This window comes from Babylonia areolata, chromosome 9 (genome assembly GCF_041734735.1).
Source record: "Babylonia areolata isolate BAREFJ2019XMU chromosome 9, ASM4173473v1, whole genome shotgun sequence".
Lineage (NCBI taxonomy): Eukaryota > Metazoa > Mollusca > Gastropoda > Neogastropoda > Buccinidae > Babylonia > Babylonia areolata.
Window position 1 is genome coordinate 27,861,362 of NC_134884.1, and position 19,837 is coordinate 27,881,198.

Consider the following 19,837-nt stretch of genomic DNA (forward strand, 5'->3'; position numbering starts at 1 on the left):
ACATTCCACTTCAACAACTGATGAGAGATCATCATCTGCCAAATACTGTTTCTTTTGATGCTGTTATCAGGCTTTCTTACAAATCAATATGACAACTTGTAAGCACTAACCATATCAAAATGACAACTTGCAAGGACAACAATCTTTCTGTCTGTGTACAGTCTCAAGTCATATTTTTGAAGTGAAAAGGGCAACTGTTGATAGCATGCAGCACTTATGACCTGAATCAGTATCAGTATCAGTATCAGTAGCTCAAGGAGGCGTCACTGCGTTCGGACAAATCCATATACGCTACACCACATCTGCCAAGCAGATGTCTGACCAGCAGCGTGACCCAACACGCTTAGTCAGGCCTTGAAAAAAAAAAAAAAAAAAAAAAAATATATATATATATAAATGGCTTCATGGAGTAAAATTATGTGGAAAGGAGTGTTCAGCACTACTCAGTATTCAACAGTCCTCCTACAGCTAATCAGGAAAGTTTCTGAAACATTCTTCTTCCAGTGCCTACACAAGAGGGGTAGTTTGTGCCATGGATTCCATATCTTTTATACTAATTAAAAAACAAAAAACAAACAAAAAAACAAAAACAAAACAAAACACACCAAAAAATGCAATGAAAATGTCTTAAAGTTTGTCACTCAATGTTATGTCTGTATGAAACAATAAGCCCTTGCAATACGAATGTTATTTTGTGAAGAAAACAATCATCTTTATTGTTGTTTTGTTGTTGCTGTTGTTTTTCTTGGTTTTTTTTTCTTTTGTTTTTTAACTCTTTGTCTGTCTCTACTTTATCTTTATTTCCTTTCTTCTTTTTTCCCTGGTGATTTCTCACGCTGTCACCATATCTGTCTCCTAATACTGCATCACATTTCAAAATATCTATCATCATGTCAAAAACAGCAGATAAAGGACACAAGCAAGATGGTATTAAAAAACAACAACTAATCTTTAACTTGTTTATACGTAAACTATTCAACCAATACATACAAGCCCTTTCACATAAGCGACAATATAAAAGAAATTGTTTTCATATTATAATCACAGCTATGCTTTTCAATGTAACTTTTCCAAACTGTTTATAATGAAATCTTCACAAAAAGGTTTGAAGAAATAATATTTTACAATTGCAAATCAGCTTTCAAAACTTTAATTATATGATCCATTTTTCTTTTAAAAACCCAAAACCTGTTTTTGATGCATGTCTTGACACTTTTCTCCCAAAAAAGGCACATTAAAACAAAACAACATCTATCCAACGAAGACACTATCTGAAGATCCAATCACTCCTCACAGTCTGTAAAGTAACAACCTTGTAGCTGGAGCTGTGACTCCAAAAGTGAAGTTCCCAAAGCTTGTTTTCCAGGCGTTCCCAGTCCCCACACTCCAGACACACCCCTTGCTGAACAAAGCCTTTCTCCCCCTGAAACACCAATGTTTTGCTTCATAAAAAAAAAGAAGAAAAAAAGAAAGTTTCAGTTTCAGTTTCAATTTCTCAAGAAGGTGTCACTGGACAAATCCATGCATGTACGCTACACCACATCTGCCAGGCAGCACTACTGAACAGAAGACAACAGAAAAAAACAACAAAAAACAAAACAAAAAAAAAAAAAAAAAAAAACACTGCAAGTGTATTAAAAGAGACGTTAGACCTGTGTTGCCTTCCATGACTTCCCATCCCATTTCTACCTTCATATGAAACATCCCAACCACTGCCCTCATCTATCTGCAACACTGAGGCGTTTCATGCGGCGATTTAACCTTACATCTGAGAAAGTTCTTGACACTGACTAGTGGCATTTCTGGCAAGTCCGCTCAGAACCTTGATGAATTACATACTGATTATGTACTGATCCAGCCCTGAATAATGTAATGATCGTCATTTCTCAAAGTAATACCAAACCACTGGTTGTGTTTTATGTTTCAGCCAGTGTTGGACGAGCCCATAGTGAAAAGCATATTTAAAAATTAGTCTTGTTTTGGTTGTTGTAGTGCTATTGTTTGCAGTTTCAGTTTCAAGGAGGCGTCAAACTCAAAGCATGTGGACTGATCCTTACATGCTACAACACACCTGATAATTAAAAAATGTTTTTAAAAAAGCTGATGCCTGTCCCCCCTATAAACCCAAAATTAAAATATTTCTTTATAAACCCAATATAGTGACATTATAAACCGAATACAAAGATGTCTTTAAGACCTCAATGTAACAAACTTATTACATAAAGACATTTCTTTACAAATCCAACATAATGGCATTACATGAACCCAATTCATCAACATTATAAACCTTACTTAAATATGTCATAAACCCAGTATAAAGACATTTCTTGAACCAGGACAAGATGATCTGCAGAACAGACTCAATTTATAAAAAAAAAAAAAAAATCACAGGCACAGACAGGCACAGAAAGTATTTAAAACAACAACAACAACAAAACCAAAGAAAAAAAAAAGCCCAAACGGGACTGAACCCCTACCGGCCACACCAGATCCCCTCTCCACACGGGCCACCGAGCACAGGAACACAGCTGATCAGGGTGGAGGAAGGTGGCGTGAAGAACTGCACACAGTGTCTGCATCACACCGTCCTGCTGCTCGTCGCCATCGGCAACAATTCTCACCTGCCCCTTGTGCCATTCCCGCAGCCGCAACAAGGCGCCAACAGTCAGAAGGCAGCTGGGCCGACACATATCACGGATGAGCAACATGGTTCATTAACTCTTTCAATACGAACAGCGAAAGAGAAGACTTTAACAGTGTTTCACCCCAATTACCATCATCAAAATATTGCAAGCGGAAGGCTCTTATACTGAAGATGTGAATGTTGACAAAGAATACCACAATTCTGACGACGGAAGCTAAAGGTTGGGTCATTCAGACACCCACTGGACATCCGAGGGGTCTGTGTAGAGGAGAAGAGAGGACTGGCCGTACTGAGTGAGTTAATATGGTGTGATGGGGATCATGGATGTATAACATAGTTTATTAGTGTGGTGTCACAGGGATCATGAATGAATGACATAGTTTATTAATGTGGTGTCACAGGGATCATAAATGAATGACATAGTTTATTAATGTGGTGTCACAGGGATCATAAATGAATGACATAGTTTATTAATGTGGTGTCACAGGGATCATAAATGAATGACATAGTTTATGAATGTGGTGTCACAGGGATCACGGATGAGCAACATAGTTCAGTAATGTGGTATGACAGGGTGTGGTATGGCAGGAATCACTGATGATTAACACAGTTCATTAATGTGGCGTGACAGGGATCACGGATGAGTGACATGGTTCATTAATATGGTGTGGCAGGGATCATGGTTGGATAAAATAGTTCATTATTGTGGTGTGACAGGGATGACAAATAAATAATACAGTTAATTAAATCATAATGATCAAAGTGGTGTCACAGGGATCAGAGATGAATAACACAGTTCATTAATGTGGTGGCACAGGGATCACGGATGAATAACACAAATCGTTTATGTGGTGTCACAGGGATCACGGATGAATAACGTAAATAGTTTATGTGGTGTCACAGGGACCACAGATGAATAACACAGTTCATTAATGTGGTGTCACAGGGATCACGGATGAATAACACAAATCATTTATGTGGTGTCACAGGGATCACGGATGAATAACGTAAATAGTTTATGTGGTGTCACAGGGATCACAGATGAATAACACAGTTCATTAATGTGGTGGCACAGGGATCACAGATGAATAACATAAATCGTTTATGTGGTGTCACAGGGATCACGGATGAATAACCTAAATCGTTTATGTGGTGTCAGGGATCACGGATGAATAAGCAGGCAAATGGAAGAAAATTTAGAGCATTAAAAGATGTATGAAACTGCATGTGTGAAGGCTTGTGTGCAAGTGTGTGTGAGAGTATGGAGACAAAGACAGTGTGAGAGACAGAACAAGAGAGGCATACAAACAGGCAGACAGAATGACATTAGGCCTATTATTATTATTATTTTTTTTTTTATCATTGTTACTTATAAACAGTAATGGCACAGCCAATGACAGAGCTGAAACACTGTCAATCATAGCAGGCCTGGAAAGACACACACACAAAACAAGACTTACATTAAAAAAAAAAGAAAAAGATATATATAGTGCACTCTTAGCAATCAGAAGACTCAGAAAAAAAGAAGAAAAAAGAAGAAACAAATATTCAAATTGAATAAAATCTGTACAGGTTTTGAAACACTTGTCTTTCTTTTTGAAATTTCAAGACCACTGCTTCACACCAAACAAGAAACTGACATGAGCAATAGTACCACCTTACCTTTCCTGTTTCATATTGAGGTTGACAGTGTAGACATCCAAAGTGAACCCTGCAAACAGCATATAGATCTTATATCAGATGCAGCTTTGTAATGATTCACGCAACCCAAATTGTGTTGTGTTGTGTTGTGTTGTGTTGTGTTGTTGTATTGTATTGTCCTGTATTACTCTTTGTCACAAAATATTTCTCTATGTGAAATGTGGGCTGCTCTCCCCAGGGAGAGTGTGTTACTACAATGAGAGTGCCACCTCTTCTTTTTTTTTTTTTTTTCGTTTTTGTTCCCCTGACCCACCTACCCTGCCTGCAAGTGTATTTGCTTTTCCATCAAAAGTGATGTTCTACCAAATTTTGCCAGGATAACACTTTTGTTGCCGTGGGTTCTTTTATGAGTGCTAAGTTCTTGCTGCACATGGGACCTTGGTTTATCATCTCATCCAAATGACCAGCCTAATAATGAATTGACTGTGCAGAAATTATGTGAAATTCTATATGTGTGTGAGGGGTGGGGATAAGAAGGGAGGGTGGGGGGAGGGGGGATGAGGGTTCTAAGCATGTACATGTTCGCAGGTGAGTACACATGTGTGCATGTTCTGTGTGAAGTAAGTGATATACACTGACTGATGTAAGGCACACTGAGTCCTGCACAAAGCAGAACAGTGCTCTTCAACAATCATTCACAATCATTATCATTATCTTACCAAAACGCAGCTTGGAAAATATTATTCTAACCATCATTCACTTTACAAATGTTCATTTAAACTTCTTAAAAAAAAAAAAAAAAAAAAAAAATCCACCTCTTCTTCGTATGAAAAAATCTTTTTGTTTTAATTCAGCATAGAAAAAAAGTCTGTGAAACATAAGGAAGACGACACAGCAACAATATTACAACACCACTCAGGGCTTCTGCAAAGTTAAAAAAATCTTTGGGTTCCATGGACTCTTTTACCTTCTTCTTCTTCTGTGTTCGTGGGCTGCAACTCCCACGTTCACTCGCATGTACATGAGTGGGCTTTTACGTGCATGACCGTTTTTACCCCGCCATGTAGGCAGCCATACTCCGCTTTCGGGGGTGTGCATGCTGGGTATGTTCTTGTTTCCATAACCCACCGAACGCTGACATGGATTACAGGATCTTTAACGTGCGTATTTGATCTTCTGCATGCATTTACACATGAAGGGGGTTCAGGCACTAGCAGGTCTGCACATATGTTGACCTGGGAGATTGTAAAAATTTCCACCCTTTACCCACCAGGCGCCGTCACCGTGATTCGAACCCGGGACCCTCAGATTGAAAGTCCAACACTTTAACCATTCGGCTATTGCGCCCGTCGACTCTTTTACCAAATTTCTACTGGGTTCCAGACTGCCTTTAGAGGCTCACTCTGATGCTGCACATTCTGATCAAATCTCCATTGCTACACACATACAAAGGCTAGCAAGTCTAATCTTCTAACCATGATTGTCTGGGTTTCTGGGCCGAGGAAAGGCCAAGGCAAAATAACTCTTCTTCAAAGTGGATGACCCTTGCAGCTGAAGCTCCCATGGTGGAATTTCATTCTTTTCATGAGTTCATTCAAGACATCTTTAGACCGCCCCCGGAACCCACTTAATGAGCATGCAATGTGTCCTTTCCATTTCTAAATGTCAGGGATGCATCATTATGATTATGCCCTATCAGAGGGCCCACCAGATGAAATGAAAAATATTGATTCTGGCACTATCACGCAATGAGATGGGATCGACTGAGTTATAAAGCAAGGTATTGCTCTTGCAGTCTTCCTTTCATTTGTCTTGTCATTTTGTCCATGTACAGGTGAGTCAACAGTTCAGTCCAGACAGGAATTTACCAAGGCACATTATCAAAGCTAAAGCTAAAGCTTACTAAAAACACTTGCAAACACACATCACTGTACACACAATCAAACCCACTTGCAAACACACATCATAATACACATAATCAAACCGGCTTGCAAACACACACACACACAACAGCTCATACAATCTTACCCTCCCAAGCCCCTCCCCCCACACCCTCCCCACACACACAACACTGTATACATAATCATACCCACTTATGAGCACAGACCGCTGTAAACGCAATCATACTCACTTATACACACACACCATTGTACTCACAATCATACCCAATTACAAACATACACCATTATATACATTCTCAAATCCATTTACACACACACATACATCATTGTGCACAGAATCATACCCACTTACAAACACACACCATTGTACACACAATCACATCCACTTACAAACACACACCATTGTACACACAATCACATCCACTTACAAACACACACCATTGTACACACAATCACATCCACTTACAAACACACACCATTGTACACACAATCACACCCACTTACAAACACACACCACTGTACACACATTCAAATCCACTTACAAACACACACCATTGTACACACAATCACATCCACTTACAAACACACACCATTGAACACACAATCACATCCACTTACAAACACACACCATTGAACACACAATCACATCCACTTACGAACACACACCACTGTACACACAATCACATCCACTTACAAACACATACCATTGTACACAAAATCACACCCACTTACAAACACATACCATTGTACACACAATCATATCCACTTACAAATAACCACCACTGTACACACAATCACATCCACTTACAAACACATACCATTGTACACAAAATCACACCCACTTACAAACACATACCATTGTACACACAATCACATCTGCTAACAAACACATACCATTGTACACACAATCACATCCACTTACAAACACAGACCATTGTACACACAATCACATCAACTTACAAACAAACCCACACCCTCCTTACCAGTGTATGGAAGATTATCAGCAATGTCATGCAGATAGTCTGCCAGCAAAGTGACACTCTCTGATGAACTGAAATGAGCAAATCAAACAGGGAAATGAATAAAAAGATCAACACAATGAATCTACGGAAATCAACAAACAAACAAAAAACAAATTCTCATTCAATCTTCTTCTTCTTCTTCTGCATTCACTCGTATACACACGAGTGGGCTTTTACGTATATGACCATTTTTACCCCGCCATGTAGGCAGCCATACTCCGTTTTCAGGGGTGTGCATGCTGGGTATGTTCTTGTTTCCATAACCCACCGAACGCTGACATGGATTACAGGATCTTTAACATGTGTATTTGATCTTCTGCTTGCATATACACACGAAGGGGGTTCAGGCACTAGCAGGTCTGCACATATGTTGACCTGGGAGATTGTAAAAATCTCCACCCTTTACCCACCAGGTGCCGTCATCGTGATTTGAACCCGGGACCCTCAGATTGACAGTCCAACGCTTTAACCACTCGGCTATTGCGCCAGTCAGCTCATTCAATCAATACCCTCTAACCATGCACCTGGAGCTCTGCACTTGACTTTGTTATACAGGGTAACTCAACCCCAGACCACATTTTTCAATGTCATGTCGTAATGTATGCTCTGGTTGTCAATAAACATTGTAAACATTGTGTTGCAGTCCATGGTGTGGTCAATATTATATATTGATCTTATAGCTTGAAGATGTGTTGGCATTGGAGATTATAACTGACATGACACATCTCCCTTTGAAACTGATGAAGTTTAAGAAGCATAAACACTATGCAGCAAACTTTTCTGTTTCTAGCATCATCAGACTATTCCTGAAATCAGCCGCCATGACAAAGTGGTTAACATCACAAACTGACAAAAACTTTAAATGCATTTGCAATGGTTTAAAAACACATACAGTAATTTTTGGCCTATAACTTGTATAAGATGCTACTTTTTTTTTACTTAAATCTGACCCCTGCGTCTTATCAGCTGTATGCGCCCTATCTGTGTCTGAAACCTAAATTCTGACCACCATGCGGAGCCACCTGACACAAAAAACTAAATATATGACAACATTGTTAATGACAATAAACGCTCATGACTGGACTGAACAGCAACACTTCAGTTTTACCACTGTTCGATACGACATGGTTCATGTTAAACATCAAAGCAAATTGAAACCAAATCACATACTACACAAAATATCGACTGAACGTGATCACATGGTCCATCCTTGGGACATGAATAAAGAGCAGTGTCTGAGTTGGGGAAAAATTTATTGAGTGAAAGGAGAGAAACTGGAAGCGAACTGATTATTTTTTCAAAAGCAGAGCATGAAGCAAAATGGCGGTTGGGACTGAAAATCAGGGCTAGCATACTGGATTCTGATTGAACAAGTTAATGAGCTGTATACATTCAACTGAATGCTGTAAAAAATTAAAAAATAAAGAAAAGTTTTTAAAAAAGAAAAAGCAAGCACCAGACAACAACATGCATTAACAGAGCAGACAAACAGAGTAACAAAGCCGAGTCAACAAGCAGACAAGTCTGACTCAGATCCAGTTTTCCAAAGATGACATCACTACTTGGAAAACATATTGGTACATACAAGAAAAAGAAAAAAAACTAACAAAAGAATGAACACACTTGCCATATATATGTATGTATGTATGGTTCTTACCTGCATTCATTCCCTTCAGACACTGTGTCTGAACTGTGAAGAAAATGTTCAGCATCCAAAGAGTTCAGTGCAGTCCACTGTCCACCATTTGCGCTGTCAATGACCTGCCACAGCCAACACTATTCAATGTGTACCACTACTCAAAGAAATAATATGTTTTTGTATATATATATCAAACATGGAAATCTGGAACCAAACTTCAACAAGTAATCATGATGAAACAGAGTGCCATTAAGTAATCAATTTTCATTCGTTGACTGTTTTTTGGCTTGGCAAACATACAGTTAGCATCTGAGAGGACTTGCAATCCATTTTGCAATGAAGGGACATATGAATTATTCTTGTTGAACTTGGCAGAACCTGGGCAGCTACAAAGATAAGAAAACCAAACATGATCGTGAATAACTATCTATATACTACAGTTAACAGTAGAACACACTGATAAACAATCTTAAAAGAACTTAAGTAACTATGCTGATCAACAAAATACTCATCCTTACCGACTGATTAACAGTCTGACGAAATAAATACCAAAACAACAGCTAACAAACAAACATAAAGTATGCAGATAACGTGTGTGGAGGGGAAAGGGTTGGAGATATAGGAAAGGGGGAAGGGACTAAGAAGAGACAGCGAGGGACACTGGCAGACTCATAATTAAAAAAGACAGAAAAATCATGAGCATATCAAAACATGGAAGTGGCTGCAAAATTTTTCAATCACTGAAATGATTAACTCATTCCTAATCAGAGATATAAGTGACAAGAAACACATGACCATTACTTACCTCCAAGTTTTGATTCACTGAGCAAAATCTCACCAACACACTGCCTGCCCCAACTGTGACCCCCACCTCTCCCTGATGTGGATAGAGTCCTGCATTCTTCTGAAGGCTTTCCAAGAGACATCTCGCTGAACAGAGGCCTTCTTTCCCTGAAATTGCAAGCGACTAAAAATTACCAGTTGAAACAATGCAGTATAACTTAACACTTAAACTGAATACCCCCCCCCCCCCACACACACACACACCCCTCCCCCCTCCCCAACACACACACACACACACAAAAAAACCAAACCCCACACCACCACAACAAAGAAACATGGCAACATATGGTAATGTACAAATGACAGAACAGTGAACTGAAACACATTTATCATGCTATGATGTAACAGGGTTCAAGTTTATCATGTGCCTGCTGCCGAATATGCAAACAAAAAACCTTGGCAGTAAAACCTTTCTCAAGCATGCCTTTGTGGCACTCATATATTTTAGCAACAGGACACTGTCAGAGATTTTCTTTCCAAATTACATATTTCAGCAGTGTCATCTGCTTTCATGTACCGTGTTATTTGTATTACTTCATTTAGTTCAAACACTTGATAAGATTTTGTGTTCTGTCTCAGATGTGCACACTTGTACAGTGTTGATTCAAATGTGTTGATTCACTTGCCTCACCTCAATGTCACAAACATGTTGCTTCATTTGCCTCACCTCAGTGTCATAAACTGCTTTCTATTGTTAACATTACAACACAAAAAGAAAAAATCTGCAGAAACAATGATGACCTGAAGCACAGAAAATAAGATGCAGTTGCAAAGCAGTCTGAATTTTTATAAAGAAAATTGGAGGAGATGGTATAATGTTTGATGAAAAGATTTATAACTAGTTTCAGTGTTGCTATCTCAGTTTCGTATAAAATTTTCATATTTTAAAAATTCAATTCTTCAATCCAAGTTTTATTAGTTCTGATCTAAACCTGTTCAGTTATGAATATTGTCTACTGCTTTCAGCTTGTTTCAACATAGTATAAACAGCTAGTGACCTACTTCATTTACAATTAGATGCGACTCACTTTCTGTACCATGCAAGGTGCCCTTTGGCCCTCCAAAAGAAAAGTTTAATTTGAACTGTGTGGATATCATTGTTTTAAAAATTATATCATTACAAGCCCCCTCATTCACTCCCCACCCCCCAAAAAAAAACAACAACCCAACAACAACAAAAAACAAAAACAAAAAAACAACAAAAACAAAAAAACACTTGCATAATCAAAATATCCTGATCCTGATATGATATAGTTCATAACTGTGCAAACACACATGCACATGCATACACATGACAAAACACATATATAAAATATACAAGCACACCCCCCACGCACCCCTCATACACACATTATACATCCCCACCACACATACTCCACACCTCCACCCACACACATGCTGTGTAGCAACAATCCTTATTTTTCCTTATCTTTATCAATATACACACACTCAAATGAGTATGTCTGATAACACACACACACACACACACACACACATACTTACACACGCACGCACACACACATGTATCGATACAAGCACAAATACAGAAAACAAGTTTGTTTGTAGTCTTTCGTAACATTTACAAGGCTATATTCCTACAACTATACTTAACAATATGGAAAACATTAAAAGGGAATTCTGTGTGCACACTAACACGTTTATCTGCAAAACAACCAGATATTAGCAAATGGACAATCCAATCCATACTCGAATAATAAGGCTTTCACGAAAAAAAAACAAAAAAACTAACATGTGACACACTGCTGTCAATCACCGTTGGACAGTGGTCACTCGGCTAAATGGTGAGTGGAACATATACCAAAACACATCTACTTGTCATCTCTTACTGTCGTCCAGAAAACAAGAGTAAAATCTTACCGTTGTCGTACAGTATCAGGGTGTAGTGCATGTCGACTTTTGAGTTTCAGCCTCAAACCTTGGCGCCGTCCATTAACTTCCGGAAGAATATGAGAGATTACTTCCGGTGTCATGGGTTTCGCCTTTTTGCAGACGACAAAGCCAGAAATCGAAACAAAAAGCACGGACTTGTAACTTTAATAATTCCGTGGACAAAAAGACAGAGGATACAAGATAACAACTTAAAAACGGATGAAAAGTGCTCAGCTCGTTTGTATGTGTGTGTTAAATAAATTGGAATGGAGAGTGGTCAAATGAAGAGTATAACACATTTCGTGAATGTGTAAGAGATTCATCAGTTTCTTAGCCAGATGGTAACAATTCCAACCCGCAGAAGGGAAGGTCAGAAACCAAGTTTAATTGATCTTGTTTTAGTAAGTGATGAAAATTTTATTTCAGACATTACACATTGAGCCCCCGGTAGTAAAAGTGATCATGATTTACCGTAACCTTTAAACTTTATTCAGATGGACTTTTACAAAGCAGTGAACCAGGTTATAGATATATGACCTTGGAAAAGGAAACTATCTAACCATGAGACAAGAAGTGGCAAAAGTTGACTGGAGTAAATTTGACGGAAACACAGTAAATGATTATTGGCTGTACCTTAAAACTAAAATATTGGATAGTATGGATAAGCATATTCCCCAAACCCCCTTAAAACCAAATAAAAGTCCAAAGCCACTTTGGATGACAGGTAAAGTGAGGAAAAGTGTAAAAAAAAAAAAAGAAGAAGAAAAAAAAAGAAAAAAAAAGTACAATCTATATAAGAAGTTCCTAAAGACAAGAAAAAATTAAGACCACCAAAATACATTCTAACTAGAAATAAATGCAACAAAGACATCAAAGAAGAAAAACGAGACTATGAAAAAGGACTTTTCAGTGAATGTAAAACAAACCCTAAATATTTTTGGAAATATGTGCAAGCAAAGACAAAGACAAACCCTGGTATTAGTCCTTTAAAGACAGTTAATGGGGAATTAGCCGTCAGTGACGTGGATAAAGCACATATTTGAAATGATTTTTTTCGCAAACGTTTTTACAAAAGTAGATTTAAGTTACATCCCATCTAAAAAAAGAAGAGAAACTAAATTCCTCCACTCTGATTGATATAGTTGTAACACCTACTGCTGTAAAAGATAAAATGAAGGCTCTCAATCCCAATAAAGCACAGGATCCAGATCAGATACCCCCAAGAGTTTTGAAGGAACTATGTGAAGAACTTTCCGTACCATTTTGTGTTCTGTATAAGTCAGTTGAGTCAGGAGATGTACCAGAAGACTGGAAATTGGCAGCAGTTAAGGCCATTTTTAAAAAGGGCACTATGTCAGAGCCAAATAATTATCGACCAGTGAGCCTCACTTGTGTATCCTGCAAAGTACTACAGTCATTAGTTAGAGCTGTATTAGTTGATTTTATGGTTTCAAACAATTTATATTAACCATGTCAGCATGGATTAAAAACAACAACACAGATCATGTATAACACAGCTTTTAGAGGTGATGGAGTATTTAACACAATTCATAGATGGCAAAGAACCCATAGATATTATTTATTTTGATTTGAAAAAAGCTTTTGACTCTATACCACATGTCAGGTTATTGTCAAAATTAGAGGCATATGGCATTACAGGTAATATTTCAAAATGGATCACAGCATTCCTGTCTGGGAGACTACCGAAGGTACGTGCTGGTAAGAGTTATTCATCAGTTTCACAGGTTCTAAGTGGGATTCCCCAGGGTAGTATTCTGGGGCCTATCTTATTCACTATATCTATAAATGATTTACCAGTTTGTGTAAGTAGCTGTTGTAAAGTTTTTGCTGGTGATACTAAAATTTATGATAAAACTGAACATATGAACAATTTACTAAATGTGTCAAATAAGTGGAATTTGTATTTTAACGTGTCCAACTGTAAAGTTCTGCTCTTAGGAAAAAATAATCGAAAACATGACTATGTTATGAAAATAGACGAAACCACCAGTGTTTTTTCGGAGTGTGTTGAGGAAAATGACCTAGTGTAATATTTGATCAAAATTTGTCTTTTGATGCCCACATTCAGTCAGCTATGAATAAAGCTAATAAGATATTGGGTATTATAAGAAGAACTTTTACTTTTATGGAAAAAGATGTATTTACTAACCTGTGTAAGACTATTGTATGACCGATAGTAGAATATGGAAATATAAATTGGTATCCCAGATTAAAAAGGCAATCTGTGACAATTGAACGGGTTCAAAAGAGAGCAACAAGAATGGTGCCAGAACTGGGGGAATTATATTACCAAAATCGGTTGATACAACTGAATTTACACTCGTTGAAATACAAATGCTATAGGGGAGATATGATACAAGTTTTCAAGATCACAAACAAAATTGATGACATTGACTCGAACACTTTTTTCTCAACTAACAAATCTGACATAAGCAGAAGTTCAAATACAAATTTTTATACACAATTTTGTAGGACAAAAGTTCGCAAATCGTCCTTCAGTATCAGAGCTGTTAAAGGATGGAATGCACTATTAAAGGTTAAAGGTAACAAAATCAGCTAACACTATAACCCACTTCAAAAATCTTGTGGATAACGACCCTAGATCATTAGTTCAGAAATATGATTTTGACAATTAATTGATAGGCAAATTAGCATGCAAATGCAAACCTTAAAACATATATTTCAAGAAGGGACGAGGAAAAGCCGTGAGGCTTATTATAGTCCTATCTTCTGTTTCTGTATCTGTTAATTATGCTGAATGCGTGCACGTGCGAGTGAACCGATTCTAGGCCCTGTGGTAGTCGGGCTGATTTTTCAGCAAATGATTATTGATTAAGCGGAAGAATAGAGCCTGAGCAGACCGTATGGTCATGTGTGACATCGTCTTCTCTTTCCCTCCATCCATCCATACCCCATCGGTGTGTGTGTGCGTGCGTGCGTGCGCGCGTGCGTGTGTGTGTGTGTGTGTGTGTGTGTGTGTGTGTGTGTGTCCTAAGTTTTTCTTCGATCTTTAATCTTGCCAATGCGTGGTGCGGATAAACGAAAAAGAATTGTCAGATGAGAAATAAAAAGAAAAAGAAAAGAGGATTGTAATATTAAACCATCCTTACAAAATAAGATATCCGTGAATAACAGTCTATCTAAAAACCAAAAATGAATGTGAAAAAAATATATGGAACTATATTTTTTAGTAGGGGCCCTGGGCAAATGCAAGCTAAGAGAAAGGAGAGAGGGCTCCCTCTTGATGGATGCTATGACTGCTCAGATCTACAGCACAAAGTTTTAGATTTCTACAAGTAATGTTGACACATTAAAGTATTTGACTCCAAAGTCGTTTTCTTGTGGTCTGGGTATGTTTGCCTGAACACACACACACACACACACAGAAGCGATTTTGCCTGAACTTTGCGTCTGACTTATATTGTTGTGTTCTGAACAGTTCTTGTTCTTACTGTAAGATTTCAACGATTTATAGCACACCGTACAGCCATTTACTGACAGATTAACTAATACTGTACTCATGTTGTAAAGATCGAGTACACACACACCGACGTCGCGTTCAATTTTTATCGGGACGTTTAATTTATATAGTTTTGAATCTTGTTGTTTTTGTTTATCATAACCACACTGTTTATTTCCATACCAGTAAACTTTTTCTGCGTCGTTTCAGTGGCTTTATTTCAACGCCGCTCATTCCGAGTTTCCCACCCACTGCCACAACCGCCAGGTTCGTCTTGTCGCAGTCCTGCCGCAGCACCGGCAGTCCACAGGGAACCATTGATGTCAGGTCGCCAGGAAGCCACGCACCAGAAGAGAAAAAACATATTTTCGGACTGCATTTGTGATTGGAACATGCAGGATATTGCTTTTTCATTTGATCTTATTAATGGGATTATTATTATTATTATTTTTATAATAATGATTATCATTATTACTATCATCATTTTACAATTCTGGTTGGTGTTTTGAGATGTCATGACAAAAGGATATGATGGGAGATTTATATCCCTTTGAAGTATTAAAAGTTTCGTTAGCGACGGAAACTGTGCCCAAATGAAAATAATAATCTTGAAATCTGGCTTTGCAGCTACACAGGAGGAAAAATCAGTCAAACTTTATAGGTAAATTCCGACGGTAAGTGACGAGAAAATTCAGACCCAGAGATACTAGCGTGGTAAGATCTAGAAATGATTGTGCCCAGCCAGACAGACATGGAGTTACACATTCTGCTTCAGCCATACAAATTTACTTCAGACCGTGTTCTTGCAAATATTCTACTAATTCACATCAACACTCATAAATCACTGACAACAGAAAGTCGAGATGCTGTTCACTATCGTGATAAGACTGGTTTGTGACGCTGTGAGGCTGCGAAACTTATATCCCCTGTTGATAAACTGCTGATGAGTTGGGTACGAACGGTAACTGCTTTTATGTTGTCTGATGAAGAAAGGAATATCCAGTGACCACTTGATCCAAGGCGCTGCTAAAACGGATATGTACTTTCAAGTTTTTGTTTATTGCAAGTTGTGCGCGGTATGTATAGATTCAGAAAAACATGTCGATGTAGCTTACGCCGTTGCTGCCATATTTTACCGTGTGTGCGAAAACAAAGGCCCATGCAAGTAGATCCAGAAATCCAGGAGTGGAAATACGAACTGACGACATCACACACATCAGTTCCGGAGTCACTTTTGGGAATCAAAGAAAGAGGTCAGCCTAAAACTGGTAAAAGCCAACATCCATCAGCGATAACGACAGAGACCTCTGTGGGAGCCAAACAGTCGGATGTAAATTTCTCCGCATCAAAAAATTTCGACAACTCAACTACACAGCCAGCAAAGTCACATTCCACAATGGTGAACGCAACAAATACGGACGGTGGGACATCACTTCAGATCCCGTCACCGACACCGTCACTGACACAGTCCACTGTGGTGAGCGCGCTTGTGCATGCACGCATAGCCCCCCCCCCCCCCCCCCGCACCCCCCCACTTTTTTTTTCTTTTCTTTTTTTTCGTCTAGCGCAATTTAAAACAGTTTTATACTCATATGTCTTATAATAATATTATTTTGTTTAACAATGTGCCACACAGTAGGCCCTTGTGTTGTAGATAAGTACTGTTCTTGCTTAGGACAGCCGGATGTTAAGTCGTATCGCGTTTTAATGCCATCGCATGCTTTGTATATTATGTACAGTAGTGGGTTGTAGTATGGACGCAGATGTATATTCACTGGGGATGTTTTGCTTTCCTTGTGTTGTCTTCACAGGTGGTGCCAAAAATTGTGACCCCCTTTGACAGCACAAGCAGCATCGAGAACAAGGACAATTTCGAGGGCAATGACAAAGATACGGAATCGATTTCGCGGCATAGGATAGACACTGTCCAGCAGGATATTTCGACCTCGATTTACGATGCAATGTCCATTCTGTCCGGGTACTCTCAGTGTGAGAGCGCCAAGTTCCCTCTGCTGTCTTGGAGAACCTACGTATGTTTCTCATGAGCGCGCGCGCGCGCGTGTGTGTGTGTGAACACGCGCATGTACATAATGCCTGTATGTTACAAGAAAGTGAGAATGGGCAATATATTTTTTGGTGAAATGAACAAAGGAACAGAATCGATTTAACCATACAAATCAACTGGCCAATAGAAACAGATAACGCATGATTTCAGTAAACATCTGGGTGAGCTGACAAAAAAACAACGAAAACCCCCACAAAAACAAAACAAAACAACAACAACAACAAAAAGATAAAGAAGAAGAAGAAAAAAAAGTCGAAAGTTAAGAACGAAGACATATATTTTTGTAACATTGTTGCTGGAAAGTGATTGGAATGAACTCTTTCAGAGCATGAATGTGTGCGCTCACATTGTGTGTGTGTGTGTGTGTGTGCGTGTGTGTGTGTGTGTGTGTTCTCACTGTGTGTGTGTGTGTGTGTGTGTGTGTGTGTGTGTGTGTTTTCTCACTGGGAAGTTGTTGCTTCTGTTGTGAATGCGCAGGACGGCCGCCTACTCCGATCCCCTGTGGTGTCAGACGCCAGTTCAGATGACCAACAAACGTCTTCTGGACTCAGTTCCTGCAGCGGGTCTGGCTCTCTTCGTCGAAGCCGATTAAGCTATACCCAGAGAAGAAGGTGGGCTGGTTACTTGGCTAGTTGACTAGTTTGTCCTTCACAGTAGGATTCGAGACGCGAACGGGCATAAACTGAGGGATGTGAGCCTCGGGCGTTTTTCCTGTGTTGGTCTATTGGTCTGTCTCTCACCCCTGTCCTCCCTATCTCTCTGGGCCTCACTCCCAGACCTCTCTCTCTCTCTGTGCGTAAAGGGGAAGGAAGCGGAAGGGAGTTTCATGGGTATAAAACTTTAAAAGGGTCAATACTTGTTCAAGAAGGTGTATACAATGTTTGTCATCTTAATTTGATGCATAGCGTTTGTGCCCTGCATCACCACCGAGCGTGTGTGGAACAAACATTAAGGCAGCGTGGAAAATGTAAAATTAGGTTGATTACTCGGCTCTCGAGAATGATTCAAGGTGGTGTCGCTAACAGAAACCCGGTGTAACAGGCCGACACCTATCCCTGGCTGGATCTTACCCCGGGTTGGAAGTAGCCTAGGCCATTTCTTATCCCTCCTGGCTGGAATATACCCCCTGTGTATACTTCGCTCACCCAACCAGTCTGTATCAAATTTACATTAATGATGATGATGATGATGATGATGATCATGATCATGATAATAATAATGGGAATTCATATAACTCCTTCCGACGCTCAAGCGACTTTGCAATTAATGCAAAAAAGTGATGTGATGATGTTCGTCAAAAAAATGATGCGATGATATTCGTCAAAAAAGTGATGTGATGATGTTTGTCCTTCGGATTCGAAGATGACCATGGCTTCAAGAATCAGATGGAATATTGGTGGCTGTGGGTCCAGAGGTGACTGGTGAGGCCAGTCCGGGCCCTGAAGTCTCGCCCACATGTGGGACACAAGTGAGTGGATGCTGCTCGGGCCTTGCGCACAGCACACTTTCGGTGTGTTTCGGTGATGCGCCTGGCTTCAGCTGCACGGGCTTATGTGGTGATTATGCTGTGCCAAGCTGGACGGTCAAGAGCAAGTGTCTCCCACGTGTTGATGTCGAGGCCTGGACTTTGAGGGACGCTTTGAGACAGTCTTGGTAGCGTTTCTTCTGTCCTCCAACTGAGCGCTTGCCCTGACACAGTAGCTGATTAGACAGTCGGCTGTCTGACATTGTGACCACATGTCCAGCCCACTTGGCTTGGACATTCTGCAGAAGGGTTTAGACGCTGCAGAGCCCAGCTCGTTCCAGGACTACCGTGTCCGGGACTTTGTCTTGCCACATGGTGTGGAGGAGTCTACAGAGAAAGCTCAGGTTGAGCTGTTTGGCATGTCTGCTGTAGACAGTCCAGGTCTCGCTGGCGTAAAGGAGGGTGGTAAGGATCACTGCACAGTAGACCTTCAGCTTAGTGGTAGAGCTGAATCGTCTCCGCTCCCAGACGTTCTCACAGTCTCCCAAAGGCGGCGCTGGCTTTGGCGGTCCTGTTGTTGACCTTAGCGTCTATGTTCACACACGCGCGTGCACACACACACACACACACACACACACACACACACACACACACACACACGCACACGTACGTCCTTCACGCCCACTCACCTCATATTCACTTTCAGACAACATCAAAGAGGTTAACAGTGACCTAGTTGACATGCAGTGCAAGAGGGTATGTCTATGTTCCCCCAGGTCTATGTTCCCCCACTGCTGAACATTACTGACAACAATTCAGAAGCGCTCAGACTGCATTATGTTGTCACATCTGTGCATTATGTCTTTGAAGGTGTTTGACCGCTGCATGACCACTACTTACCACAATCAGAGTTCAGCTTGCATCACATTGTATGCAGTATTGCAACGTTTTAGCAGGATTTCACTATGCTGTTGGCCATAACTGACCATTACTTGCCACTGCTGACCACTTCGCCAAATTCTTCAGACTGCGTTGTTTTGTCACATCTGTGCCTTATCAAGACGTCCTGGTTTTTTGTTGTTGATTTTATTAATTGCAAACTGACCACCACTGACCGTTGACCATTGCTGACCACTGCTGATCACAGACAACCACTACCCAGTGACCACCACTCACCACTACTGACCACTACAGTCCACTGTTACTGACCACTGCTGACCGCTATCCACGACTGCCCACCACTGAC

At 39.8% G+C, this 19,837-nt stretch overlaps 1 protein-coding gene across 2 annotated transcripts in view; it reads right to left on the reverse strand.

Annotated features, from left to right (window-relative positions):
- Positions 1–11,633, reverse strand: part of LOC143286188 (mdm2-binding protein-like) — a 35,148-nt gene extending 23,515 nt beyond the window's left edge. For both annotated transcript variants that reach the window (XM_076593821.1, XM_076593820.1), the window contains exons 1-7: positions 11,569–11,633; positions 9,653–9,798; positions 8,866–8,969; positions 7,170–7,237; positions 4,307–4,355; positions 2,478–2,676; positions 1,313–1,423 (exon numbers count right to left, since the gene is read on the reverse strand). In XM_076593821.1, the coding sequence (XP_076449936.1) occupies positions 1,313–1,423; positions 2,478–2,676; positions 4,307–4,355; positions 7,170–7,237; positions 8,866–8,969; positions 9,653–9,798; positions 11,569–11,599 (708 nt within the window). In that variant the 5' untranslated portion in view covers positions 11,600–11,633. The remainder of the gene's footprint in view (positions 1–1,312; positions 1,424–2,477; positions 2,677–4,306; positions 4,356–7,169; positions 7,238–8,865; positions 8,970–9,652; positions 9,799–11,568) is intronic.
- Positions 11,634–19,837: the final 8,204 nt, after the last annotated feature.